A 27,802-nucleotide genomic window follows, 5' to 3' on the forward strand; every position below is an offset into this window, starting at 1 on the left:
AAGAGAGCACACTGCTGTAGCCAGCTTCAGGCATTGCAGAGGCCTGAACAGTACTCACTAGCAAGTGGCTTCTAGTTCTTGTCATGATAAATCTGTGAACATGTACACAGTTCATCATTAGAAGATCTCTCAGCATGACCTCTGCAGAGAGGAAGCCAATTACAAACTCCCCAAGTGGCAGGAGGGCAGCGTGCTGCCAATATAGACTGCTTCAGTCCTGACTGCTGTTCTGATGAAAATTCAGATGATTTTTCTTGTCACGACATAAATAAGATCAGGGCAAAAGATTATGTCACAAGTGAATTAGTGCCTCAATGTAACACACTCATGGCCCATCAGACACAGCCTGGAACAAATGAGTTTATGTAATGTGCCACAGTTCTGGATTTCTGTCTGAACCTCTGGTTTAGCTAACAGACTTTCAACAACAAATTATAGCCAGACAAGACCTTACTGATTATACATGTGCAGACACTGAAAAACAAGTTGTTATTACCGCAGAATCCAAATGTTTCCTCTTGATTTTCCTCTCCTACCACTAACTAAGTATATTCTAATTACTCACAGCCAAAGTTATATTGCCAACCCTTGAAGGATATTGCCATCCTAGGTCATGTCTTTCCTAAGCAAGCCTTGAAAAAGACACTAGGTGTATAAAAACGTTAAGAAGCAATCTGCAGTTGTGCAGTTTCCATTGGAAGCTTTAGCTCTGTCCATAACTAAGGTGTGATGACACTACAATGAAACGTAACTTCTGAAATCCTGTTCTTGATGAGCATGACAATCGAAGAAATCCTGAGAAGTTACTCCCTGTTTTGTTTACCAGATCAAGAGAGAAACAAACAAAATCCCTCATACACAAAATCAGTTTTTTAAATGACAGCACTGATCTGAAGAGCCCTCCTAGGACACGTATTCCAAGGGGGTTTAACATACCTGTTTCCTCTCCCGTCTACTCCCAGAGAACAAAGTCTGCCAGATTTATTATGGCAATTATATAGTTATTGCAACTTCATTAGTGGTGATCAGAACATTTCAGTTGTGCTCACAGGCGGCCCGGGGGATTCCTGGAGAAACTGGGAATGTTTGTAACCACTCGGACCCCTTCTTCAGAAAGTTGGAGGCAAAGGGAAGGAGGGGCACCCCACGCACACCCCTCGCCCCATCTCCGCAGCCTCCGCAGCACTCCCAGGTCCCCGGCGCTGGCTCTGCCCTGTCCAGCACCAGGAGCCAGGGCCAGCACACTCCCGTCCTGCCCGTCACCCCCGGGCACCCATCCCTGCCCGCCACCTCCGCACCCGCGCCAGGGGGGGGGTCCGGCTGCGGGCGTGCCAGCGGGCGGGGAAGGGCAGTAGGAAGCAGGGGAGGTGGGAGGGAGACGGGTCAGAAGGGTCCGTCCCGGGAGATGGGTGGGGAGAGGCAGCGGGCGAGCTGGGCTGTGCCGCAACGCCCCTCGCTATAAAACGGAGGGGCCGCGCTCGGAGCGGGAGGAGCGGTGCGGCCGGGAGGGAGAGCGGCCGGAGTCCAGCCCCGCTGAGTCCAGCCCCGCTGAGTCCAGCCCCGCTGAGCCCGGCCCAGCAGAGCCCAGCCCAGCCGAGCCGAGCCGAGCCGAGCCGAGCCCGGCGCGGTGCGAGCGCTGCCGGGGCTGAGCCGCCCCTCTGCGGGCGCTGCGCGGAGCCAGGTAAGCGCGAACCTCCCGCGGGCGCGGAGCGGCCCCTGCGCGCCCCCCCCCCCGGGCTGTGCCCCGCACCTTCTCCCCGGGGGAGGGAGATTGTGGCACGGCCTCCTGCTGAATTTATACTTGGATTACATGGCGTTGACAGAGAAAGGCTCAGCCCCAGACAAGACGCAGGTAACTTAAGCCCCGTGCCCCGGTTTGCCCTTCGAGGCACGCTTGCTAAACGCGCACAGCATAGTTTTGGAGATGACTGAGCGTCCCACAGACTCACAGCCATGCCGTGTGTGAGCGCTCGTGTCCTGTCAACACTTTGAGGAGAAAGCAGAGGCACCCTTTGGCAGAAGGCACAGTGCAGTAACAGCACCTCACCATCACGAGTCATCCCATCAGCCTACAAAAAACAGCCCTCTGATCTCTGGTCAAGATCAGATTCAGATGAGCAATTAAATTTTTATCACTGTGCTAAGCTCATCATAGAAATTAATCAAAAGTCGCCAAAAGTGATACTCACGATTTTTGAGACTTGTGCAGACAGTTCATTTTCTCAGTCTAACAGGCAATGCAACTTCCACCAGTTAGCAGCAAGTATTGGTTTCATCAAAACTGTGTAGCATACACTTTCCATAACCAGATTTATCCTTTTTCTACAGAAAAAAAAAATTGAGCAATCTACAACCAGAGATCAAATTTTAGTTAGTAAAATTTAAATTGCTCCCCCTCACTTTTTTTCCTCTTTTTTTCCTCCCTTTTTTTTTTTTTCTTCCTGGCATTAGTCAGTTTCTAAACTTCTTGGATTCACACTGGACTAGAGTTCTTCAGCAAGTTCAGAAGAGATCCTGCAACGTATTTATTGTCCTTCCACTCTCCATGCTTTAAAACACAATGTTACCAGTTATTTATAGGCACAAACCCTGTATTCTTCCAAGTCAAGTAGTGTATCAGTAACTAAGTCAGTCAATCAGATCACAATGTGTACAAGAAGTAAAATTGCAGCATTCAGTTACACCTCTTTCTATATTTCTGCAAACACCCTAGACTTAATGAGATGTATGGCAATAAGCGACAGCAGGATTCTGCCCAGAGCATGCTACAGTTAACTGTAAATTTCCATGACTTCCAAAAGTAGCAGTACTTGTTTGGATTGTGTTGTGTTGCATAGCATGGGACAAGCTAATAAATGGGCTCAGTAAAATCACAAGGTGAGGGTCAAGAGAGTTTTTTAGTTTAGGGGAGGCATCTTCTCTTTTCACTTGTGTGAACACACAGTGCTAACATGATTAGATTTTTGTCTGAATAGGAGGATTAAGTATGGCCTGAAGCAGGTAATTACCATGATGATGTAGAAACGCTCTTTTAGGTCTGTTTTAGTGTCAGACAAATGTTTCATGCTCCTGACTACGGCAGTCCATTTTGCTTGTTGCCACCATAATCTTTTGAATTGCAGCGTCTTTCAAAAATATAAAGTGCCTACAAATTAAGCTTTTGCTCATGTATTAAGAAGTTCAAATATGTGCCTTTCCATGTGTATTTCTGTACACTTTTCTTCTCCACAACTTGAACTAGGTAGCAGAGAAAAATCAGTTATGATTATTGAGTGCTTCCTAGTTTATGTTGCTAAACTGAGAAAGAGTGGTCCTGTACAGTTATGAGAAGTCACGTTTATCATTGAAGTTGAATATAGCTGGATTCATTTTCCCTTTTTGTCATAGTAATAGATGGAAACAGAGTTAATTTTCACACTGGATGAGAGCAGAAGTCCACCCATTTCCGATGGTGTAAGGTGTTCCTGCCCTCCTGCTTCGACACAGTACCTTGCTTGGGCTGGACCGCATGTGCAAACTGCAGCTAGAAGTTACTGGTTTAAAAGGCAGCAAATACTTCAGCCTGGAATGCCAGTAACAGCACTGCAGAAGTGAGGAGAGTGCTGCCTTTTAGTTTCAAACATCACAACTCAACAACCTGCTTTTTACAGTCTTAGAACAAGAAGATGCATGATTGTATTTGTGTTACCTGCTGAAGGAGTAATATTATCTTTAATTGTATTAAACATTGGAAAATGTATCTCATTTCTGTTTGTAATTTTTGTACTATAAAAACAGAGGCAGATGCAGAATGTAAACGTGGTGATTTATTTACACTTTCTAGAAATGTATGGACTGACATGGAAATAAATGTCAGAGCTAATGCCCATTAAAAAATTTTACTTCAGATAATGGGCACTGACTGCATTTTTCTACTTCTAAGTTTTCTGCACTGTGGTAGTTTTATCCTCCATGTTTGTTAAAGGAGTGTATTTAAATAGTCCTTTTCTCTGGCACTACCTATTGCTCCTTACCACAGTCACAGTAATTAATATGGTAACTTAAAGTTGCATAAATTACAAACTCTCATTACACTGTCATAGTTAAAATCCTGCATATGCAAAGGTATAATATTAGTTGAAAATATTTTAAGCAGTCATAAATTACTCTTACTTTCGTACTACCTCTCCTTTTCCTCTGGACTGTCTTGTGTTCCAGAAGCTACTGGTCTCACCAGTAGTATTCATAATCTCTCCTGTGGCCATTACTGCCCAAATTTTAGAGCTCCTAATCACACTATGAGAGGCATCTAACTGTTTGAGTGGTTGGTACATATCTGTCCCCTGCATGTCAAGTCTCCTCTTCTACCTGGTGAGTTCGTAAAAGGTCGTGTTTGGTCTTGACGTGGATAGAGAACATGGATTTTTATGCATTACTTTAATCCAATACTATGTCCGAGTTGCATTACAGGGTTAATCTGTTTTTTTTTTTAGCTGAATTTAATCGTTATCTTCCAGGAGACCACCTCAATAAGAGGAGAAATCAACTAAAATTTAATTTGTATATGTTAAATCTAATGCTGAGTTGGGGAAATGGGTTATCAAGATTCATCAGCCTACAAGTAGATTTGCTTGGGCTCTATATTAGATGCACAAAGAAAAGCAGCCAAATGGCCAAGTCAGAGCAAGGGCGATGGACAGCAAAGCAAAATATACCCATCCTCTATTTCTGATAGTAATACTGGCAACACAGCAACCATCATCTCTCTCCAGAAAGAGAAGTGTAAGCTCAGAATCTTTTCAGAATTGCAAGCACGGTAAGGTTGAGAGCTTACAGCTGGAAGGATCAGGGTATAGCCTGGCCACTACAGGCCCACAACAGTCTGCTTGTATTGTAGGCTCTATTGCATGTTTAGCTAAATCTCTAGCCCTTAGTTAATCTTGGTTCAGTTTTAAGCCTTCTCTAGCTTATTGCCAATGTTTGTGCCTCATGCTCTCAGTTGTGCAACAATTCCATCAGAAACGCAGTGACACAGATACGTGTTTTACCATGTGTTTCTCTCAAATATTAATTAAGAATTTTGAGGTATTCTTGGATAGCAGTTCAGATTTTTGGACAGTTAGTCCTAAGGATGACTATGGTGTTCTTAAGAAGTCAGCCTCTGCATTGATAGGATCAGATCTGAGAACCTAGGTAAGGTAAAACGGCAGAACGTCACAAAGAAAAATTTGTAGAAATCTCATGGAATTCTGAAAACAAAATGAAAAATGTGGATCACTTAAGAAGAGAGGGAGAAGTGGAGGGATGACTTACATTGTTCTTTTCGCTATTGTCGGATTAGTTTCCACAACACCAACAGGAATAAAGAGGTTGCCCTTGCTGAGAACTGAACCTCAGCTACTTACCTGGAATTAACTTTTATGCGTAGCTGAAATTCTTGCATGTAAACACAAGGTGAGTTCAAATACGTTGGAGAGTTTGAGTAGGTGGCAACCTCATGTATGCTTAGAGTTCAGAGATGTACAGACCTCATGAGACCAAGCAACTGCAGCCTGAAAAACAGAAAGCCTCCAGTGAAACTATTTCCAGTGCAGTTGCAGCTGTATATAAGAAAGTTACTAATCACGGTATCATTTTCTGTCTCCTTCTTCTGATCCTAAACACCCTGCAGTGAAAAGCAAGCCAGTTAGCTTATGCTAATGACAGTATTTCTTTTAGTTCCATTTCTATCAATAATTTTTTCTTTTAAGACCACTTTCACCAATAAGACAGTGTACTTCTACTCATAACAGTCATACTATGTTCTGTACCATCTCCTAAAACTTATCCTTTGCCAACAAAAAAAAAAAAATTGCCCAATGTACCATAGAAGAATCTTTGCCAGTTTTGAACATTTTGGGGAATTTAGCAAATTTGGCAAACAAGGGGAGTTATGATACTTGTACTTATTTTTTTTTACCTCAGCTGTAACAAACAAATGAAAAAAGGTTATCTTGACTGTAAGTCCTAGCAGCTGTGATTGTTTGAGACAAAGCACAAATGAAATAGAATTGCTGGTCTAATCATTTATGGTCTTATCTTCAGATAAATGATAGATTATACTAAAATTACTCTCAGCTTTCAAGTGAATTGCAACTAAGGATGGAAAAATATCATGCTCCAAATGACATGGTGTTAGTATTCTCTGTTGCACCATTATGTGAAAGAACTACAGATTTTGGCCTGTCAGGTGTCTTTTGCAATTTTCGTTCCATTTGGGTTTTGTTTGGTAGCAAACTGTCCAGATATTTACTATATAACAACACTAGCTAGAATGCTTGGTTACTATTTGTGGTGTTTATCACTTTTTATTGTAGTTGAGTAGCATTTCTCTTATAGGCACAGAAAACGGGTAATAACTGAAGACGACCTCACAGCAGGAAAGTGAAATCAGATTGGCAATGCATCCGTGAGTGGCATGATTGAAGACAAGACAAAAAGCAGGCTGCAGCAAAAGGTAACTGGCAATATCTAAGGAAACTAGTACTGAATTTGGGCAAGGTCAATATTTAGACAATATTTCACTGCTTGAGGTGAAAGCTATAATTGGAGCCAAGGCCAGAACAAAGAATGAATTAACAAAACTCCTAATTTCAGCTAATTCACCTATTCCTTTCTTTACTTCTAGGTCATTCAGGTTTGTCAGCTACTGATAGATCCTTGGCTAGTGGAAACTAATAATCAGTAGATGAATTACAGCAACAGAAAAAGAAAATAAAACAGTATTCCTGACTCCACTTTGTTTTCTGAAAACAGAGGATATGCTGAACAAGAGTGCCTCAGCTTTTTTAGCCCAGAAGAACCCATGCAAATAGTAAAACATTCCAGAAAACCACTGAACAGCTGTACTTTCATGTTTAGGGGGCTTACGCAGGGAGAAAAATGCACTAGTTAACTTCTCTAAAAAATGTTCTGTTGGCAGTTATCCTCCATTTAACCCTCCTTTAGCATCAGCACAGCCTGGCCAGAGCCTTCACTAGAGGCAGGCAGCACATGATGTACAAAGATGTAGCCTGAGCTTGTTTATTGAGAAATCATGCATGCCCCTCCCAATCTAAATGTATAGGATGTCTTTTCATCTTTTTCTTTATAAACTCCTACTAGTTTTCCTATTTTCTCCTTTCTTCTCTCATTCTCGCTGCCCAAGCCTAAAAGTTCATACAATTTTACTTTCTCCCCCTGCAGAGGGGAGTTAGTCTGCTACCACTGGAGTTGCTCAGGGTTTTCTCCCTCCTCAGGCTCTTTACTTGATGTACAACAGTCAGAAATTGAAAGCATGGGGCAAGAATCAATGTGTTTTCAAAGTGGGACTCAAGCTCTGCTGTTAGATTTCTGTCTTAATTGTTTTCCTCCTGGTTTTGTTATTAGCAGCTTGCCATGATTAGACAATATAGACTTGCACAGGAATTTTCCTAGCACTAAAGTAAAGCTCATGTAGCACCTTTGGGAGAGCACACTACTACCCTTTCTGGGCTTCTGTGCAGTTACTTTTGCTTGAGAACCAAGACTGCACTTTCTTGAGGCTGTGATATGTGTGATATACTGATTCACAGTATCATAGCTTAGCTCGCTCCAGCTGTAGCAGCTGCCTTTGTTTTGCTGCCTCTGTAGCTGGTCCTCACTACCCACAGGGAACATCTCAGGACAGCAAAGAGAGTTCACCAATTAATTTTACTTCCAAAATAGAGCAATAAATTTTACTTTGGAAGAAAACAGGAAACAAGCTGTACAAATTTGGCAGAACATCTATTTTGGTATCATTCTATCAAGTATGCCACCTTCCAGACAAAGCACTAAGGACCATAGTAACCTGCTTGGTGATAATACTTTCACACTGACATGGATTAAGGTGTGTGTTTGACCTTTCCTTCTCTTTGATTAACCCCTTAGCAACTCACTAATCCAGTTGATTTATACAAAAATCACAGATACTTTGCTTGTCTTTATATCTGTTTTCTCAAATTTTCTTCTAGTTCTCATAATGATCTGCCCTTAACAGGAGTTTTGTGCAAATGAAAGCACAATTGGGCCTCTATGTTTTCTGTGTTATACTTACTAACAGTTACAATGATACTAACTTCTCTCGGGCTTAGCTGCATTAACATTTTAAAAGATTTTTTTGGTCTGAATAAACTCTTGTACTTTGTCAGTTACTCAGACTGGTTTTTTTTTTTTTTCTGCCTTTGGTTCCCTTTTTCTGACCCTAATGAGGGATTCATTAAGAAGCCTCCATGCTGATCCTTTGCTTTTAATCTTTTAACTTTTCCCTCCAGGCTGTTCCTAACATTCTCATTTAAGGAAGAAAAGTCTTTTCTGAGGGGTACTGCTGTTGTGTGATATTTTCCCACTGTAAGGATGTCTAAATTAATTATATAATGAGAAAAGTAATCAAGTGTCTCAGTCAGACACAGTGAACCAAATCCTATTACAGATTGGTGAATTTTGACAAGTGGAGGACAAAGCTTCCTCTGAACTAAGGTGCCGAAATCTAACATCAGTTTCCTTGCGCAGAAATCCACAATGTATTTGCCTTTGCTTCTTCAGTAAGACAAACACTGTTTTTCAGCATTAAGTCAAAAGAAAAAAGATGTTCAATGCAAGGTTTGCTTTCCTCAGAGCCATAACACTGACTAGTGGGAAATTATATGGAAATCAAGAGCCCTGGTATTGGAAATGTAGTGATAAATATTCCATATTAGTTGATTCAGTTAATGTGACAGACTCTTTAGTGATACTGGTGTGTCTGTGTCCTCATAGAGGTGCATCTGCTCATGTGCTTATACTTCAATTTATGTTTTCGTTACTCAAAGCAGAAGATTCTGTTACTCACTTTAACCATATTGGTGAAAAGTAACAGGAATGGAATTCATTAGAGTTTTAGAGAGGAGAAGTAACAATATGCAACATGAGCTACTCTCAGCCAACTCATCTAACTTCCATTAGATTAGGAAGTGAAACACTACTGTTTGACAGAAGTCTCTCCATTTCTGGAGTAGAAGAGGAGAATTTTAAGTGTTTCTCTCCCACTTTCTCACAGATTAGCCATTATTGCAGATGAAGATGCTCTGCACAATGCATTTCTAGAGCTTGTTATGAATTTACATGTGCCTTCTCTATTTGGGGGGTGGGTGGGGTTAAGGTGGAGAATACTAAGTAAAAATAAAAAGTACATCCTGTAGAAGGGACTGCACATTAAGCCCGTAAAGCTCTTGGGTGCATCATGGCCCCAGCCATGGTGATTTAGCTTAATGGTAGGAAAATGTTATTTTGACAATTAGGTAAGGCTTCACACACATCAGAATGTTGCCATGTATGTCAAAATGTTGCTGATTTGCTTTACAACTTTGAGCAAATCTATGTGTGTAAGCTCTCATGTGGCAGCTTTCTCACTGTTTTACAAGAAAGTACAGAAAGGCAGTATCTTGTACCAGAAAAGTAGGAGTAATGTTATTTTACTGAGTTTGTTGCTTATTAGGTTGTTATCTCACCTTTAACTAAGGAAAGTTGTTGAGGAGTGTAAACTGAATACATAATGTTAACTTTTGCCTCTGCATCTTCTGGCTTACCAGAAGAGTTACATGACTCTAGGAGAGTGGCAAATGACACTGTGGTCTCTAAATAAAGTAAACTACCAGGACAAAGCAAGGAAGCCTCTATTTGGACTAACTGGAAGTTCCACAAAGAGGTCCTATCACGTCCCAGCTTTGTCTATGATATTATTAGCTGTGTCCTCTACCCATCTTCCTAGCAACATCTTTGCCTAGAGGAAGCAACAGAAACCTAATTAAAACATCACTTTTGGTAGATTTATACTAGTAACACCAGTGATTGAGTCTTTCACAGTAAAGCTGTAAAACAGAAAAAGGCCAAAGATGCAGAAAAATTCTTTTCTCCCAGAAGCAGGTGATTTGGTTCATGAGGAAACAATTGCAGCTTTGGCCTTTCCATTCCATTTTCTGTTGCGATCTCCGCCAGCAACAGAGAAGGTGCTGACAGTGACTGCATATTGCTGTGGGCATGTCACTCATGCATTAACCATTTTAGAACATTATCATTTCTAATTTAGATGCATGAAATCCCTTTTTCTGCTAAATTATTAACAACCACTATTATAACCAAGAGTTTAAACTTGTATAAATTTTACCTGGTTTTGCCCAGAGGCTGGTAAGCATATACTTACTGACCTCACCCGCTATCTTTTCTAAGCCTGGATTGTAACATCCTTCTTACAGCCAGTCCTTATCTGGCTATACTGATTTGAATTCTTTTTTCTACCTCCCTATTATTATACTTATTTTCCATCCATTAATGATATATGACCATTTTATTATTTTTACATTCTTAGCAGAATTTAGGAGATGTTTTATCCTTAACCACATTTTTTTTCTTCCTGGACCAAAAAGCAGAAGCAGCCCAGGTTTCATGACCAATATGTCTCATTTCACACACATTACATGGCAGTACAGCTATCCGTTATAAACCAAAGGATATAACCATTTACCCTTGTCATGGACTAGTCAGTTAATAAAAGCTGAGAGTGTGGAGAGTCTTCCTGGTGGGAGTCAGGAAAGTGTAAAGAAGTGAATAGTCTACCCATTGCTTCTCACAGGCTCTTGTGAGAGTAGCACCACATCCCTGTAGAAGAAGAATCTGTTTTGCAGAAATTGCTCTGGCCAAAAGCCATGTTGTGATCCACATTTCTAATATATTAGTTTTCAAATTAAAATACAACAACATATTAGAATTTTATATGCTGCAAAAACTGTGAGAAGGAGCTCATACATACACATATGCTGACATGTCCTGGAGTCAGTAACAGGATAACAGTTTGCAAGCAAGGAATCCCCATGAGACACATTGGGACCTCCAGGTTACATCTAGAGCTGAAGCTATTGTCTTTTTAAATTCAGATACTGTTAAAAAACAGCAAAACATCAAGCTAATTGCCTAGACATCTCTCTGTGCTGCTCAGAACATCATCTTTTCCTTAAACAGCAATAGCAGAATTGCTACAAATGCTTTGTCTTGCATTCGTAGCAATTTATGGAAGTAGCCTTTATTCCTCCCAGAAGTCCACTCTCTAGGTGATAACTGCCTTCCACTGGATCAGGGCAACCATTGGCTAAGAAGATCTGGACAGTGAAACTTAAAAATTCTTTCAGTGTTGGATGCACAAACATTCATTTCAGCAAGAAATAAGAATGACCAGAGTCCAGTGATACTCAAACAGCAGAGATAATGCCTTGGAACCCCTTATTAAGCTTTGCAGGCTTGAAATCACAGTAATATAATAGTAGTTCTCCTACAAGTTGGGAAGGAAGAGCAGTTGTTGTTACTGCTGTTTTTTGCATGCTGAAGGAAGCACCCACAACCTTCAGTGAAGAGGACAGGTTAACAGATACATGAAATGTCCAGGAAGTCAAATTGTGATTTTACATATGATCTGAAAGGAAGCGAGATACCTCACTCATTGCATCTGATCTCTGTTGTTAGAAGCAGGCATGACAAGGTTTGCTTTCAGCAGTGCTTTTTATTGCAGTAAGGTTTTTTTCTCCCTTGCCTCTCCACAATGTTTTTAATATAAGGCTGAAATATAGATCTGGATCACACCCAGAATTAATGTACATTCCCTTACTTCTCTCATTCGAGGATTTCAAAGTAGAAGCTTATGGTTCATTCCATATGGAAACAATGGTGCCAATCGAAATTTTAGGTGCGTGGTTAAGTGTCCAGAAACTACATTTGTGTAGGATGTGCAATGCTGTGTAATTAAAAAAAACCAAACAAACAAAAAACCAAACAAACCAACCAAACAACCCCCCCAACTTTAAAACTTCTTATTCAATGGAATTAAGCTATTAGAATAGAAACTTAAAAATTCATCGAATTATTTCACTCGCACTTAACCAATCTGAATTTGATTTCTTTCTTTTATTAAAAATGATCACATGGGGCACACTATATTTTATATAGGCAATTCCAACTGCAATAAAGGAAATGTGTTAATCCATTTGTTTACTATCACTCAGAGAAGTAACCGTGCAGCACATAACCTTTCACAGCTCAAACTAATCTCATTTTTATTCGTTCTGGGACTTGATGGCTTAATTCTTGTTAACTATTGACTCTTTCAAGTACTTTCAAATACCCTAAAGATACTTCATAACCAGGCATCAAATCTGAAGTTATGAACATGCAGTAAGATGTATATTCATACTAAAATAGTAGCTTACATTATGCTGTCATTCAAAAATCTTTTCATGTTAATGCTGAAAACCCTAGAAGTTCTAGTCCTACCTTGATCTGAAATAGGTTTATTCTTTCTTTCCCAGCATCTGATGTGCAGTAAATGATATTGTTAGCAATATGAGGAGATGACACGTCCCTGAGAAGCAGACATTAGGTTAGTCTCCTGATTATTGGTCATTTTTGTCTTCCAGAATGGTGTCAATCTTCCTTTTTGGTAAAGTTAATGGCTAGAACAGAGATGCAAAGATCCATGCTGGATTGATGATGGTAGTTAATGCTCTTGTTTCAAAGTCTTAATATGTCTAAGTGGCTTCAAGCCTCTTTTAGAAAAAAGGGCAGTTCTTTACCCTGTGGTATAAACAAGAGCAGGGACTGCCTCCTGCTATAACAACTAATTTTCAGATTTAAAAAGTAGTTCAGCTATAGGTTTAGTAACCTAGATAAGGAAAAGTGATCTTCATTCCGGTCGAGACAGAGTGACCGAGGTGACAGGACACATTGAGATTCATCTTTCAGACATCTTTTCTGAAGCTTTGCATTTTGATGGTTAATTTCAATTTAGTACTGAAATAGAAGTATTAATCTAGAAATATATTTTACTTTATTTGAGTATTTTTTCAGTTTTAAGTTACTGCTCTCTGGATAATTCCATATTCACATGCCTTAAAGTTATATAATACCTAATATATAGTAAACACCAGAGAGTTTGCAACACATTCATGCAGCCTTGGTCAAAGAAAGAAAACAGAGATTGCTCTGATAGATAAAGGTGAAAGAAAGAGACCAGAAAATTAGATAGAAAAGTCTAACAGATCAGAGCCAGCAATGCCTAAAACCACCACATCACTGATCTTCCATAAGAGATTAAACATGTTGACAGGGTTCTAGAGTACAGTTCTACATGTACTGAACCCAAGAATGTTTTCCCTGTCCTTAACAGCAGAGAAAACAAAATTATGTGTGTACAGAGGAGATCAACGTTTACTTTGAAACCTAAAGCTAGTGAATTCTAAAAATGAAATCTATAAACTAAAAGAATTAGACTTACTCTAAACTGAAAGAGTTTTGGCTAACAATAGTGAGTGCCCTGTGGATCTGCCAGTCAATAAATTTTGTACAAAAGAACCCCTTAATCATTGCTATACTAGCATTTTCTAACCCACTAAGTTCTAGTGAGATTGAGAAACACTAGGGAAGTTGAGCAATCCTTTCTTGGCATTAATATCTGCAAGTAAAATTTTATAGAAGTATGTAGATCAGGATTTCCCAACTTCTTGGAAAAAAAAAAAAAAACATACATGAGGAGGGAATTGGTATAGTTAGTTTTGTTTAAAGAGCTAAGTAGTAGGAAGAAATATTTCCAATGTTTCTGGACTCTCTTAGTACTATGAGAGTATATGCAAACAATAATCCAAACTTTCCCTGCTGCTGCAACTGCTGACATTATAACAGTGTGTTATCACACTGCAGGCTGTTAAAAAAAAAATGTACTTGGAAGATTTTATTCAATACTCCACAGCCCCATAAATTAGCAATTTAGAAGTGGCCTTTCACTTACGCCAATTTTTGCCTCATCAATTTGTAACGCAAAGTGCGTAAGTGTGCAAGATTAGATTTCTTTATTCTTTGTTTTAAATCTAACCAACTGCTTGCTGGTTTTCTACCTCTATATATCCCTTCTATTCTTTCTAAGTGCTCCTATTTTTAGCAGCTTCAAGATATAAACATTGTATACTTGTACCCAAACATCTCTTAAGTGCGTAGAGATACACTGACACTGTATGACCCCTTGGACATAAATATCAGTCTTACTTATCTGGCACAGAACAATATAGCACATTTTTTGGTTTTAATTTGCTTATCTACTATTTTCAATAAAATAAATGTCATCATAAAATGACAAGCTTTCTTCTCTATCTGAATTAAAAGCTTTTTGCCCTTACTAGCATTAGGGAAATATTTACATAAATAAATAGTTTGAAACAGAATAGCACCATCATGCACTGACACTGTCCGAAGGGGTAATGGCAAACCCAAGTGTAATAGTGAAAGTAGGGGTGAGGGGTGGTGTAAGAAGTGTTAAATATGCTTTCATTTTCAAATTATTCAATTATTTGCAATTTGTGAAATATACACACCATTTGGATAACAGAATCTGTATGCTTACGTTACCTCTCAATTTCCAAAAATCCCTTAAATTGCTTTAAAAAAAAATAGTGGTTCTGAAGCGTCAATTTCAACAATAAAATATCTTCCTTCAAAACTGGCTGATATTTGGAAAAACAGTTGTATGATTAACAACATGCCTAGTTAGTTTTAAAATAATCGTTTAGTTGAATGAGTAGGTGTCACTACTTTTCCATTTGCATTGTTAAAGTAAACTATACTTTTAGTCTCTCTGAAAATATTCTTCTTAATTTGACTCAAAAACTTTAGGTAATTTAAGATGCATATGTCTTTGAAAAAATAAGATACCAGGGTCTTATTCTGTGACTTACCAGTGCAAGAATTGGACTGAAGGTTAGCAAAAGCAGGAATGTGCTAGAACAGAGAAAATTAGATATAAGCTAGTAGATAGTAAAATGAACTGAAAGTAGTTCACTCTGGTACATTATATTTACATAAATGCAGTAGTTCAATTATAGGTATTTTTCATTGTGTTTTGCATCTTAAATAGTCTTGAAAGAAGGGGATATTTTGAAAAGTGATGGCACTTGAGTATAAAATATAGCAATTCTCTTATTTTAAGATAGGAAATACAGACCTCTAGTGGTCGAAACCTGTATGATATGAGTTAAACTTCAAAGCAATTTAAATGTCACTGTGCTTCACTCTGTTACTTTCCTTTGCATTTTCCTCCCCCACAATCATTCAAAATCACTCTTACACCTAATTCCACTGTTCAGACATTCCACAAGGACTGATTTTTCCCAGAGAAAAAAGCCCCGTTATCTGTCCTTTTTTTCACGTAAATTTTATGACTGAAAGTGAGTAATTGAAAGATACTTGGGAAGTCAAGGGAAAATTTATGACAGTAGTCTATGAGAACAAACAGAAGAGAGATGTTGATTCTTTTCAGAATAAACTCTGAAGCTATCATGCAGAAGGACAGACTCCTTTGAAGTGTGCTGGAGGAAATAAATAAATAAATACAGAGAGGTTCTTACAGAGAAGGTCAGAGTACATAAACAATTCACATTTGCAAGGTGACAGTAACTGGTCCTCTGCTAGCACAAAATAAGTAATAAGCAATTTAGGTTTTGATGTTACAGAAGAACCAGATCCTGGAAGGATCACAGGGAGTTTATTTTCCAGCCATATAGAGCTAGCACAAGTGAAGCAGGCCAGCTTCAGCTCTTGCAAGGGGAAGACACAAAGAATGCGCATATAGGTTAGAGAATTAAAAAGATAAATACTTCTAAATAAATTTAAAAAGCAAACACCACAAAATTAACAGCAATTTCAACAGACTGGCAGCTGCCTCGTGGGGAACTGACCAGGAGAACAGCTGTTAAATGGAAATGCATAGGCCAGTACAAGGTCCTGCAAGTTGTTTGTTCTCATGTCAGAACACCTCCTGATCCAAAATTGCAAAAGCAACAGCCAGCTTGGCAGCCACTAACACAGGTCTTCTGAGGTTTGCTTTCTATTCTTGGTGCTGATGAACTGATGTACAGTGTCTGGTGCTGTACTACCCGTTGCAGTTCCTTTTCAGTAATCTTTTGATTTATTGTCATTTACCATGAAGTCAGATGCTGACCCCTGTGGAAGATGGTGGCAGTGATGACAAGAGCACACTGTAATGCCACCATGGTTTGAATACCTTTGTTTGCATTTCTCTTTCCCTTCACAGTTCACCTGTCAACTCTGGATTAAAAATACTTAGGAAAGCCGTGAGTGGGGAAGGCAGACTGTTAGTACTAGCAAAAGAAATAAGAGCTAGGAGAAAGGTAAATGCATGACTTTGCAATGGTAGTGCTCAGGAACTCCAGGAAAGCAGAGAAGATGCTGAATATGTGTGTGAATTAGAAATAGCTATATTCACCAAGGCCATGAGCATAAAGGGTTTTTTTCTGCTGGATAGGGAAAAAACTCCAAAAGACTGTGCAATAAAGGATGTGTAAGTGTCATTACTTTGTGTCATTACTTTCTCAGCAATTAGAAAAATGAGATAGAATAAATTAGAAAAGGGGGGGGACTAAACACTCAAGGTAAAGGAAAAAGTTTATGCCACCAGAAAGAAATAAACATAGCTAATATACTGAACATATTATTCCAAACATTTTTCATTCTCTCTTTTCCCTGTGCAATAATTTTATATAAAAATAAAATACAGCATCCTATTAAACATGGAAATATCTTCTCATTTGTAAGAAAAGCAAATAACCTACCTACCTTCAGAAATAAAAAAGCTCACATTACCTAATGATAAGGTGGCTAAACTGTGGCAGGGTTGCTCAGCCTGAGTTTATTTAGTCTTTGTCAAAGCAAATATCAATAACACATTTTTGTTTAAAATCTGACTTGGGGCACCTGCTTACCTATTTATAGCTGATGAAGTTCTCATAGAAAGCCACCATCAGTACTGTCTTATCTTTCAGTGGGTAAAGAGCTGTTTACCTTGCATAAACCCAGCATTCCTTGCTTCCACAGGCAGTTTAATTAGGATACATGTTCAGAACAGAAGCAATGAATGGAGTGGTAAATAATAGTTGGTAGAGCAGTCTGAAGCATTTCATTATCAGTGACTTATTATAATCATTGTAATTAGAAAAGATAAAAGGTCAAACAGGACAGTAACATACAACAGGGGTTTGCTGCTCACCAGATAATTTGTTTGAGATTGATGTCACCACACCACTCACAGTTGCATCAATTCAATCCTCTTAGAAAAAGCTCCTTGTGTATCAGCCTTAAAATGATCCAATTATCATTATGTTAACACAGGTCATTTGAGATGCTTTACGTGGATTTATCAATGTGCACAATTTCAATACTTGCATTTAACTGGCCAGTGGTTTAACCTGCTCTGGTGAATTCTGGCAGCATAAAGCTGTACCAGCCATCTATTTCGGTTATGATTTTAAAGAATCTGCAGTTCCTTCCACGTAGAAGTATCTGCTTTGCATAAAATATATACAACTGTAATCCTGGGACAAGGAGGTGAACTGTGGCGAGAAAAACAGCAAAAGTGATGGTGGTATGGAAAAGAAATCATTGTCTATAAGGAATTCCCATTACCACTGCAGCCCTCTCTCACCACTCAGCACTGCCATGGGGATACTGCTTCCAAAACAAACTACCTTCTCCTATATTGAAGCTTTTCCTAATGCTCTGAACTTACAGTTGTGCTCAAGGACTCAGATCTACTTGAGGATAGCTCTGAAACTTTAGAATTTCCAAAAAATTTAAAATTCAGCTTGGGATTAGCAGTGCCTTCCTTACTGTGCACCAGATATAAGGCTCCTGTGAGGTTCATTCTCACAGCAACATTCAAACTGTTTTCAGATGTACATATGGCTATCCATATGTGTTTACCCAAAACCAACCACATTATGCCTTTCTGCTTCCCTTTCATTCTCTGAAAATAGTGATGGATTTATTTCATTTATTGGCTGTTATTCCTTAGTATAATTTAAAACTGATAACATACCAAACACATAATTTGCACAATTCACTAACTTCAATGTTATACCTTTAATTCCAGAAGGGTTACACAGTCTTATGCAGGTAGATTGAAGTATCATACTATTTCTTGACAAATTCCTGATTCTTCATAGGGATTTTTCTGCCTTTTTACTTTCCAAGAATTACAGAATAAGCCCAGGGAATTCAGTACCTCAGAGTGCCAGACACAAGTTTCCCAACTCAGTCATTTTTTTGTTTATTTTAACACATTTCTGAAAATGTAATATAATCACTGTTCCACTTTCTTGAAAGAACATATGCTATTAATTAGCATCAACTAAAGCTACTACTGACATGGAACAGTACAGGTCACCATGTCAGTAGAAAAGGGAATTTGGAAGCAAAACAATACAACACTAAAGGGGTGTCTGAAGCAACCATGAGAAAATTGCCTTGGCATCTGCCATTTCACAGAACCAACCCCATCAAACAGGGAATATTCACAATCAGCTACTTTTGTCTTAGACACTGAATCTGTCACTTAGTACACACAGAGCAGGATATTATTGCCAAATAGTATCAGTGACTTGTTAATCCAGTCACAGACAAAGGTCTTGCTCAGCCTTAATTAGGCCCTGATCTACTTTATTGCAAGTTGAACTTGCAGTGGTGATTTCTGCACTACAGTTTCATACTGCAAAGTTCTGGGCTGCAATTTTAGTGGGTATATAAGTGAGCAAAGACTGTGAGTGACCACAGAGCACCAGCATGTAGCTGGGGCAGGTCAAATATTGCCAGACCTTGATGTTGCATAACATATCAGTTATTGACAAATAGGTTTTTTTTCTTCTTGGACTCTTTCACAGCCAAGGGATGAGATAAGAGGATTTATCTTGAAATCTTTTTATTGTGGTTTCCCTGTCCTAGGGTAGCCTGACCTTCCACAGAGCCAAACACAATGTATTCAAGATTTGGCACAGTTTGAAAGCCGAGTTTTGCTCGGGCTGTACTACAGTGCCACATGTGATGAGAATGATCCCTCTTTTATGTGTTTTCTCTGTTTGCTTGACTTTTTAATTTCTTAAACAGTGCAAAAATACTTGACGTAATTTTGAGGCACTTACACCAACTGAGGAAACAAGACTCACAGATTCACAGAATGGACTGGAGAGACTGGGAAGTGTTGCATGGCACATCCTGACAAAGGCTTTATTAGCTGCATTTTACTAGATATTCCAAACCTGACAGAATTAATCAAGAACCTAAATATTGAAATTACTCTGCTAGCTTATTAATGCAAACATATAATAGAACATGAGCTAAGACAAAGAAATAACAAGTCTTTTAAAAGCTAACAGAGCCAAAGGGTGACCTCACTCACAAGATGCTGTCTGCAACCTGTATTCTGGGTTCAGTTCCCGGCTCCACCTAGGCTTCCTCTGTGGGCTTTGCTGAAACATATCTATGCCTCACTTCTCTATTAAAAACACAGTCCATTTGGAGTAAGGTTTGTCTTCCAACAAGAGCAAGTCAAACACTAAACACAGTAGCATTCTGGACTTAACAGGAATGTCAGTGCTGAACCACTCAAATGATGAGCAGCCCCTGTAACAACATAGCTGGTGTATATGTAACGATGGGCATCTCTTCTTTCTGAAAGCATCTGTACTGCCAGGGGTCTTAGGGTGTGTCTATTTAGTTATGTAAAAGTAACTTACACTCATAAGGGTTTTGTTTGCTGTTTGGGATTTGTTTTGTTTTGTTTTTAAAGCCAAAGTATTTCAGTTGATCTTTGCTTGAAGCAGCACAAGTTGGGTTTAGCTGACAGCTGTCAGAAACTTGCAAACAGCAATAAACTCTGTGATAATTACTATCTTTTTTAATTATTTTTTTTAAATATCCACTATTTTTGAGGGAAGACTATCTGTAGACTCTGGAAAATATTTAGTATCAGAGTCAGTTAATCTGCATGACCTGCTCTCTAAAGTCATAAGTCATTAATAAGGAAATTGTTCTTGCAGAACACACAAGTCCTGGCAAACCCAAAAGGTGCCTTGTAAAGGAGATTTCATACCATTGCTGTACCCTTAATATGGTCCAGAAATACAGCTTCAATTCTTGGATACATAAATATGCCAGTAACTGAAGAAGTGATATGAATTGTTGTTCCCTCTTGCACCCTTCTTAAACTCTTTGTACAGTTATTAATGTGCAATGGATCTGGATTTTTGCGGATTTTTTTTCCCCCTCACTAGTAGTTAAATACCATAGTTCCAAGCCAGATGGGGAGCTAGGTAACCTCTGAATATTTAAGATTTCTATGGTACAACAGAGTACTAGGCTATGTGTGTGTTTTCATATTTCTCTGTGATGTAAAAATTGTCTCAAAGAATTAAGCTTAATGTATAGAAAAAATTTCTAATTATTAATCTCAGAGATACAAATGAGTAATCTAAATTCACTTATTTTCTTAATGCATTACACTTTCTATTTACATAATTAATTAGTATTCAGAGTGCTTAAGTTTAGTTTCTGAGATATCTGAATAACTTTGCTCATTAGATATGTCACCTATTTATGGAAAGAAAATAACCTAAAGACTCCTCTGAATTTATAGTTATCTGCTATTTTCAGTCTCTCATTATTTTTGATATATGTTCACTAACCAGTATTATTTTAAATTGGAACTTTGTTAATTGAAAGAAGTGTGTTAGATTTCTTTTATATTAAAAAGAATCTAACATTTTTCATCTAACTCCCAACATTCTTACCTCTGTTTTATTATGCAAAGTCTGTATTAAATTAAGAATTGGTTGAGAAAACACTTGAAGATGGCTTATTTTTCAATTCCAAGACACTGATACATTGTGTTAGACACAAAAACTTGATATTTAATTGAAACTTTTTAAAAATTTAATCCCTATCATAAACACTACTTTCTTCCTCTTTTCCCCTCCTAGGTGTGAGCTTCATACTTTATCCCTGAAACTAGGTTACAGCTGAAGGGATCAAGATGATTCCAAATTACCCCGCTGAAGAAAATGTTAAAAGAATCCACGTCGACTGTCCCGTTTCAGGGAGGCACAGTTACATCTACATTATGGTTCCGACCGTTTACAGCATCATCTTCATCATAGGCATATTTGGGAACAGCCTGGTCGTTATTGTCATCTACTGCTACATGAAATTAAAAACAGTGGCCAGCATCTTTCTCCTAAACCTGGCGCTGGCTGACTTGTGCTTTTTGATAACTCTGCCCCTCTGGGCAGCCTACACGGCCATGGAGTACCAGTGGCCTTTTGGCAACTGTTTGTGTAAGTTGGCGTCAGCCGGGATAAGTTTCAACCTCTATGCCAGCGTGTTCCTGCTCACCTGCCTCAGCATCGACCGCTACCTGGCCATCGTGCACCCGGTGAAGTCCCGAATCCGCCGTACCATGTTTGTCGCCAGGATAACCTGCATTGCCATCTGGCTCCTCGCCGGCGTGGCCAGCCTGCCCGTCATCATCCACCGCAACATCTTCTTCGCCGAGAACTTGAACATGACGGTCTGTGGTTTTCGGTATGACAACAATAACACAACACTCCGGGTCGGATTAGGTTTGTCCAAAAATTTGCTGGGCTTTTTAATTCCTTTTCTGATCATATTAACGAGCTACACCTTAATTTGGAAGACCTTGAAGAAGGCGTATCAAATTCAAAAAAATAAGACTAGAAATGATGATATTTTTAAGATGATTGTGGCAATAGTGTTTTTCTTCTTCTTTTCCTGGGTTCCTCATCAAGTGTTCACTTTTCTGGATGTGTTAATTCAGTTACATGTAATAACAGACTGCAAAATCACCGATATTGTGGACACGGCTATGCCCTTCACCATTTGTATCGCCTACTTTAACAACTGTCTGAATCCCTTTTTTTATGTTTTTTTTGGAAAAAACTTTAAAAAATACTTCCTTCAGCTAATTAAATACATTCCACCGAATGTCAGCACACATCCAAGCCTAACAACAAAAATGAGCTCCCTCTCATATCGGCCACCAGAGAATATACGTTTGCACACTAAAAAAACTGCTGGGCCTTTCGACACCAATTGATGCGTTTTGCAGTACACTCATTTTGAACAACCTTGAGTACGAAGCAGCAAGAATGACAAGAGTCATCTGCAGTCCTGAACATCACAGCTTACTGCTCATTGCAGAGACATTAGATCATCTCAGAGAAATCATACCGTAAAGATTTAGCAGTGGCCTTCCATCTTACACTGTGAAGAGGACTGCTTGGTTTTCATTTTGTTTTTCTTTACTGAAAGCAACATAAATGGTGGACAGGCATGTCAGAGTTCCTGCCAGCGTCCTGCTGTTTACTCAGAACTACAAAAGAAGGGTACAGAAAACTCCTATCTTAAGTTCAGAGGTGTTTTAAAAGGAAAAACTTGTATAAATTATATGAAATACAAAGAAGCTGTTTTGCATATATGTCAGCAATTTTGTTCAGGGAGTTAGTAGATCTATGTTGCTTCTTGGTGTTTTTTTAATGACATAAATGTCCTATCATCATATTTATAATATATTTTCAAATATATTCTATATATAGAGGCCCAATTTTAAACTCAAATGGAAATTGAAGGTCTTTGAAATTGGTCTCATTCTGATTTATGCTACTGTTTTTCTTTTTTTTTAATGGTAATTTTTTCATAATAATATATGCAATAAAATGCAGATTTATTTATTAAATATAGAGGAAATATATTTTTAGATTTATATTCCTACTCATACATTTCAAACATTGCTTCAGAAATGTACATTTATATCCCAGTGTGTATTTTTATAGTAGTTTAAAAATAACTATATGTGTGTGCGCACAAAAATGGGGTTCACTCAGCCTTCCCTTCTGATAAGCCACACTGTCTTTGAAAAACTTTACATACAGAGGGAGTTGACTGCATAGTCTGTATGACCAAAAGTAAAATTCTCTATTTGAAAACATGAGTTCTGGGAAAGAGCTGATCAGAAAATTTCAAACTATTTTTGTATAAGAACCAGGGCGTTCAGTGAGAGAAATGACCAACTAATCAAATCTACTTAGTTTTGAAAATTCCTGCACATTTAGTAACTCACATTCTGATAAGCAAAAACATGACAGTGCTCATATATCAGTTTAACTAATAACACTTTTAGTCCCATCACAAAACATCCAAGATCAAACTTTACTCTTGGCTTTTATGGAGTTTCTCTCCATTTATACAAAACTATGCCTAGAGTATTTGCTCCCTGTAGAAACTTTTTTATGTGTATGGAACAAATTCAAATTTATACTAGCATAAATCAGAACTAAAGTCTGGCTCAAGCTCTCAATACAAATAAGGGGGGAAGGTGATAATCACTGTAGGAAGTTTCAACTAATGATATCGTCATTTGTCCTTTTTACCTCAAATAATGAGTTCCAGATAATATTTATTCTTGATTGACACCCATTTACTGTCTTCAGAGATAAAGTTCATAAATACTTTTTGACATTACAAAACTTAAGAAAAATTCCAAAACTTTCCATATATCATGTAGACAATTACATGGCCCTTGAGAATTTGCAGTATTTATGATCTTCAGAAATTTACATCTAATGTGGCTCTGTCTCAAGTAGCAAGTGCTTGGAGTATCAATGTTTTCTGATGAGCAAAATCAAAACACAGCAACAACAAAAAAAAAAAAAGTTATTTCTGTAGTTTAAAACTTTTCATGGAAAAATGGGACTACAACCAGGTCTAGGAATCTTAGTGCTCTTTCATTCACTTACTTTAAAGAAAATTTTTTTCAGTTTTGCCTTTTTTTTCTAGCTGCAAAATGGGAATAATGTATGTGTCTACTGATATATGCCACAAGACATGGTGAGGAGTCACTGAAACTTCTAAAGCTGTATGTTAAAAAAATGCTTTCATTAAAGGTTTAAGTTAAGTTAATTGCAAGCTAGATCTCAAAATTTGAAGCCTGAACATGTCATTTAAAGACATAGTTAAATTATTATACAGAATACTTTATAGTTAGCTTATGTCTGTCCTTACATGCAAGCCAGCCGTTAGTTTAAAATGAATATGGCGATAACCCTGTGCATTATCAACAGCATCCAGAGCAGTACCAGTGCCCCAGCTCTCTGTAAGCTGACAAAGGACTGACAGAGCTTGCCATTTATCATATGATATTTTTTTCACGTACACACATGCATGTGCTAAGCAGCATCAGGAGCTTACCCTGGCAGAAGCATCTCTGTTCAGCTGTAATTCAGTGTGCTGTGCTTGCCACCTGCTGGATGCAGCCACAAATACGTTTTTCATCTCAAAAGTTGTTATAGGAAGAGAAAGCAACATTTCCCTGCCACCTTGCCCATCTGGGAGACAGTTAACTTCCTTGGCAGGGTCTAAGCAAGCATTTCCTCATCACCTGCTCATCTCTTTGGTCACTGAAACCCAATGTCCCCAGTGACTGCAATAGGCAGCTCATTTGCAAAATGTTGACTGCATTAGTATAAGAGCCATCTCAAAGAAGAAATAAAAATCAAAGCCATTGGTTACTGATTTTGCTCATTTCATGCCAGATGCTGTATTTTTAAAAGACTGTGTATCCTAGGCCGCTGGTGCCACCTGTGCCTACTTGGGTCATGGGAAGAAGCACAAGGCTGGGTTGTTGCAGGAAAGGTAGGAAGGGATTGCAGCTGGTGTGCTTTGAGGGCAAGACTGACCTTGAATCAATAGGCAAAGAAAGCAGAGGGCAAAGCTGCTGTTAAATAATGCTGGGAAATTTTTGTTCTGCTAACGAGTAGGAAATCAGCTGCCAAGAATAGTGGATTCTAGTTTAGTGTTCCCTTAAAAGGAAAAAGGTAAATCAACAAATACTAAAAAGTATCCAGAGACAAAACTCTTCAGGAACTCTAACTGGGTAGTGGCAGGAAGCAGACTTTCGGAGCACAGAGTTACTGTGTACAGCCACCTCCTGCAGTTCCAGGCATCCCCACAATGCCCCAAACTGACAGCTAATAGAAGAGCTCCCATTTCCCTAAGGACACCCACACCACCTCCATCATGTATCCAGCTGCAACCAAGGGAGGAGCAGAGAAACACGTTGTTTGAGCCCAAAACTCCCCTGCCCACCTACGAGCTGAAAATGCTGTGCTGGACCCTGTGCACGGGGCACTGGAGAGCACACGGAGACAGAGGGAATGGTCTGGCCTTTGCTCTGGACATTTGGCTGTGTGGTCCCTACTGAGCACACATAGGAGATGGCCAGAATATCCTTTGATTCAAGGAGCTACCTGGTACCAATAGAGGAGAAGGGAGTAAGATTTGGCTCTTGACATTTGGGGAACTCTGGGTTGAGCCCGCTCAGAACAGAACTAGCTGTAGATGTTTGAGAACAAACTCCCACTATCTTAAAGAACACAAAGTTAATTAAGATGTAATAGTATGCTATTATTTTTAAAAGGAGTATCCACAGTGCTTTCACTCACTATGACTAAAATAAAATAATTGACAAACTCTTAGTCTATCCCTGTGCTCTCCTGGTGTGAGGAACTCAAGTCAGTACTAATGGGGACAGCATAGAGACCTAAATACAGGCATCACAACTCCTGCCACAGTGATATTTTGTTGATTTATTTGAATAAACTTTGTTTTCTGCTGAATAATTACTAAATCACGTTTGACATGCATATGCATAATATTTATTTCTATTTATTGTGCAATAGTATTTTATATGACTCCTGTTTCATGCTCGGCTACCTGCTTGCCCACTATATGCCCGTCCTAAATCAAACTATATAATCCACACTAGTTAGCCCAAATTCCAACAAAACCACTATAGATACAGTGGGAATTAATCTGGCTTCTTGCTGTAACAATTTCCTCACGTTTACATTGTTAACCAACAGGTTGCAGAGTAAGTACAAGGCCAAAAGTCTTTTATCAGCATTACTATTTAGGTGATAGTTTCCATCTTCTACTTGAAATTGTGACAGCAGCAGAGGATACAGTAGGATTCCCAGGTTTGGTTTAGTTTTGCTTGAATAGCTTCAGCAAAGGTTTCTCTTACTGACCTCATTTTTAGGTATACTAAAGTGCAAGTGTTCCCAGGGAGATATTTGCCACTGAAAGGAGAAACAAATACTTGGGAGAGGGTGGTAGGAAGCCTAAAGCAGGGACTTGCTGATTTTGCAAATATAAAGTGTTAAATGTAAATATTTATTTTTATTTTTGCAACAGATTGGAGGCAGGGGGAGGGCACAAAAAAAAAATAAAAATCTTTCAGCTTAGTTAAATCTTCCAGAAAGTTTTGAGAGGTTCTTTTTAAGTTTCCTAATAACATCCTGCTCAGTTTGGAACATGTCATAATACCATTCTTATACTGCTCACAAAGTCAGGGTCTCCAGCTCTGCTCTTGTGCATCACATTACAGGCTTGGCCAGACCATCATCCCACCAGCTTGTGCAAAGTGGAGGCTGCTCTATCAGTCACTGAGTCCACCTCAACAGCGACCTCACAGCCAAGGCTGAACTAACAAATCCTCGGAGTTAACAGCAAAGCCATCAAGCTCATTGTCACCAGAGAGCTCTGCAGATGTGACTGCACTGCAGGGACAGGCACAGACCATGTCTGTGAGAACAGCATTGTGAGATCTTTTTAGTGGACCAGTGCCACGGCCTGCAGTTTTGTACTCCAGGATTTAAGTAACAAAACTTTTCAATATTTTCTTTTCAATATTTTTGTGCAGTTGTAACTTGTGAAGCGGTGGATGTTAACATTTTCTGTTTCAATAGAGATAGTTTTACATTATAGAAGTTTACTACAACTGTAAAACAACTTTTATTGTCTGAAGTATTACTAAAAACATACACGTGATCAATAAATGTGTTTGTGAAAACCATCTCCACTGCTGTATTAGACCACTCAAAGCAAAGAGATATGGTTCTATATCGTTGTTAAGTACTACACTATTATCAGTGTACCTTTAGCTCTCTCTCTCTCTCTCTCTTAGGTAATATCATCCTCACCAAAGTATTCCTATTTAATACTGTAATATATTATACCATTATTCCTCATTCCTTTTAATCCAAATTCTAACCCAGCTCTCCCTAAAGTCTTTGAGATTAACAGGTTGTGTTTCTAACTCATAGTGGAAAGGATACCCAGCTAGCTTCCAAATCACAGGTAGAACAGCAGTTCAGTGATTCATTTCTGTTTCCCAGAACGGGCTAAGTTAATGAAGTTTCCTTGGAGTGGATACTTAACAAATTGCTGGTTTTCTTATATACAGGTCAGAGTTTAAAGCCAAATTTAGGCTTAACCTTTTAGAAGCTAAATTGAATTTTAGAGATAGATTTAGCTAGAGTATTGTATTAAATACAGGATCACATTACACTATAAATAATGGCCCTGAAAAGCCAAACTCAGCTTGCCTGTAGCTGAGTATTCAATGTAAATATATCCATTTACTTTGAATATAAGCAGTGCCACATTGTACAGTGGCTTCAGTGGAAACAGGATCAGGTTTCAGCGAGAGAACTGGTGCCCACCCCACTTCATACTCTGTCTTATAGTGTCACACACTGGAAAAAAAAAAAAACAAAACCAAACAGCTAAAAGCTGGGCATGTGAAATTCTTATAGCTTATCAACTGAATAACTTATTTTCCATGTATTTTAATTATTCCCCAGCTTTGTATATTGGCAGCTTTATGTACTGGTAGTGCTGTTAGTCTACAATCAAGCACAGGCCCTGGTGCAGGAGGAGAGACTGAGACATACAATGCCTTGGAGCTTTACAGCCTAATCAGAGGTGAGAAATTGTTAGAATAGGGTGAAAAGCAAAAACTGTTGCTGAACAAGTACCGAACTGTGAAGATATTTCACCCTGCCATTAAATG

General features: G+C 38.7%; 1 protein-coding gene across 2 annotated transcripts; it reads left to right on the forward strand.

The window, feature by feature from the left end:
* Nucleotides 1-1,587: 1,587 nt before the first annotated feature.
* On the forward strand, nucleotides 1,588-22,607 carry AGTR1 (angiotensin II receptor type 1). Of its 2 annotated transcripts, XM_027738042.2 has the most exons (3): nucleotides 1,588-1,681; nucleotides 6,358-6,475; nucleotides 20,856-22,607. In XM_027738042.2, the coding sequence occupies exon 3, from the start codon at nucleotides 20,909-20,911 to the stop codon at nucleotides 21,986-21,988; it is 1,080 nt and encodes a 359-aa protein (XP_027593843.1). In that variant the 5' UTR covers nucleotides 1,588-1,681; nucleotides 6,358-6,475; nucleotides 20,856-20,908; the 3' UTR covers nucleotides 21,989-22,607. The 2 variants fall into 2 exon arrangements, with proteins under 2 accessions (XP_027593843.1, XP_039236843.1); XM_039380909.1 differs by lacking the exon at nucleotides 6,358-6,475.
* Nucleotides 22,608-27,802: the final 5,195 nt, after the last annotated feature.

The sequence above is a fragment of the Pipra filicauda genome, unplaced genomic scaffold (assembly GCF_003945595.2).
Source record: "Pipra filicauda isolate LSUMZ 115617 unplaced genomic scaffold, ASM394559v2 scaffold206_size1356665_pilon, whole genome shotgun sequence".
Classification (NCBI taxonomy): Eukaryota; Metazoa; Chordata; class Aves; order Passeriformes; family Pipridae; genus Pipra; species Pipra filicauda.

Coding starts and splice junctions, on each gene's coding strand:
- AGTR1 (XM_027738042.2), top strand. CDS start 20,909: ATGATTCCAAATTACCCCGCTGAAGAAAATGTTAAAAGAATCCACGTC.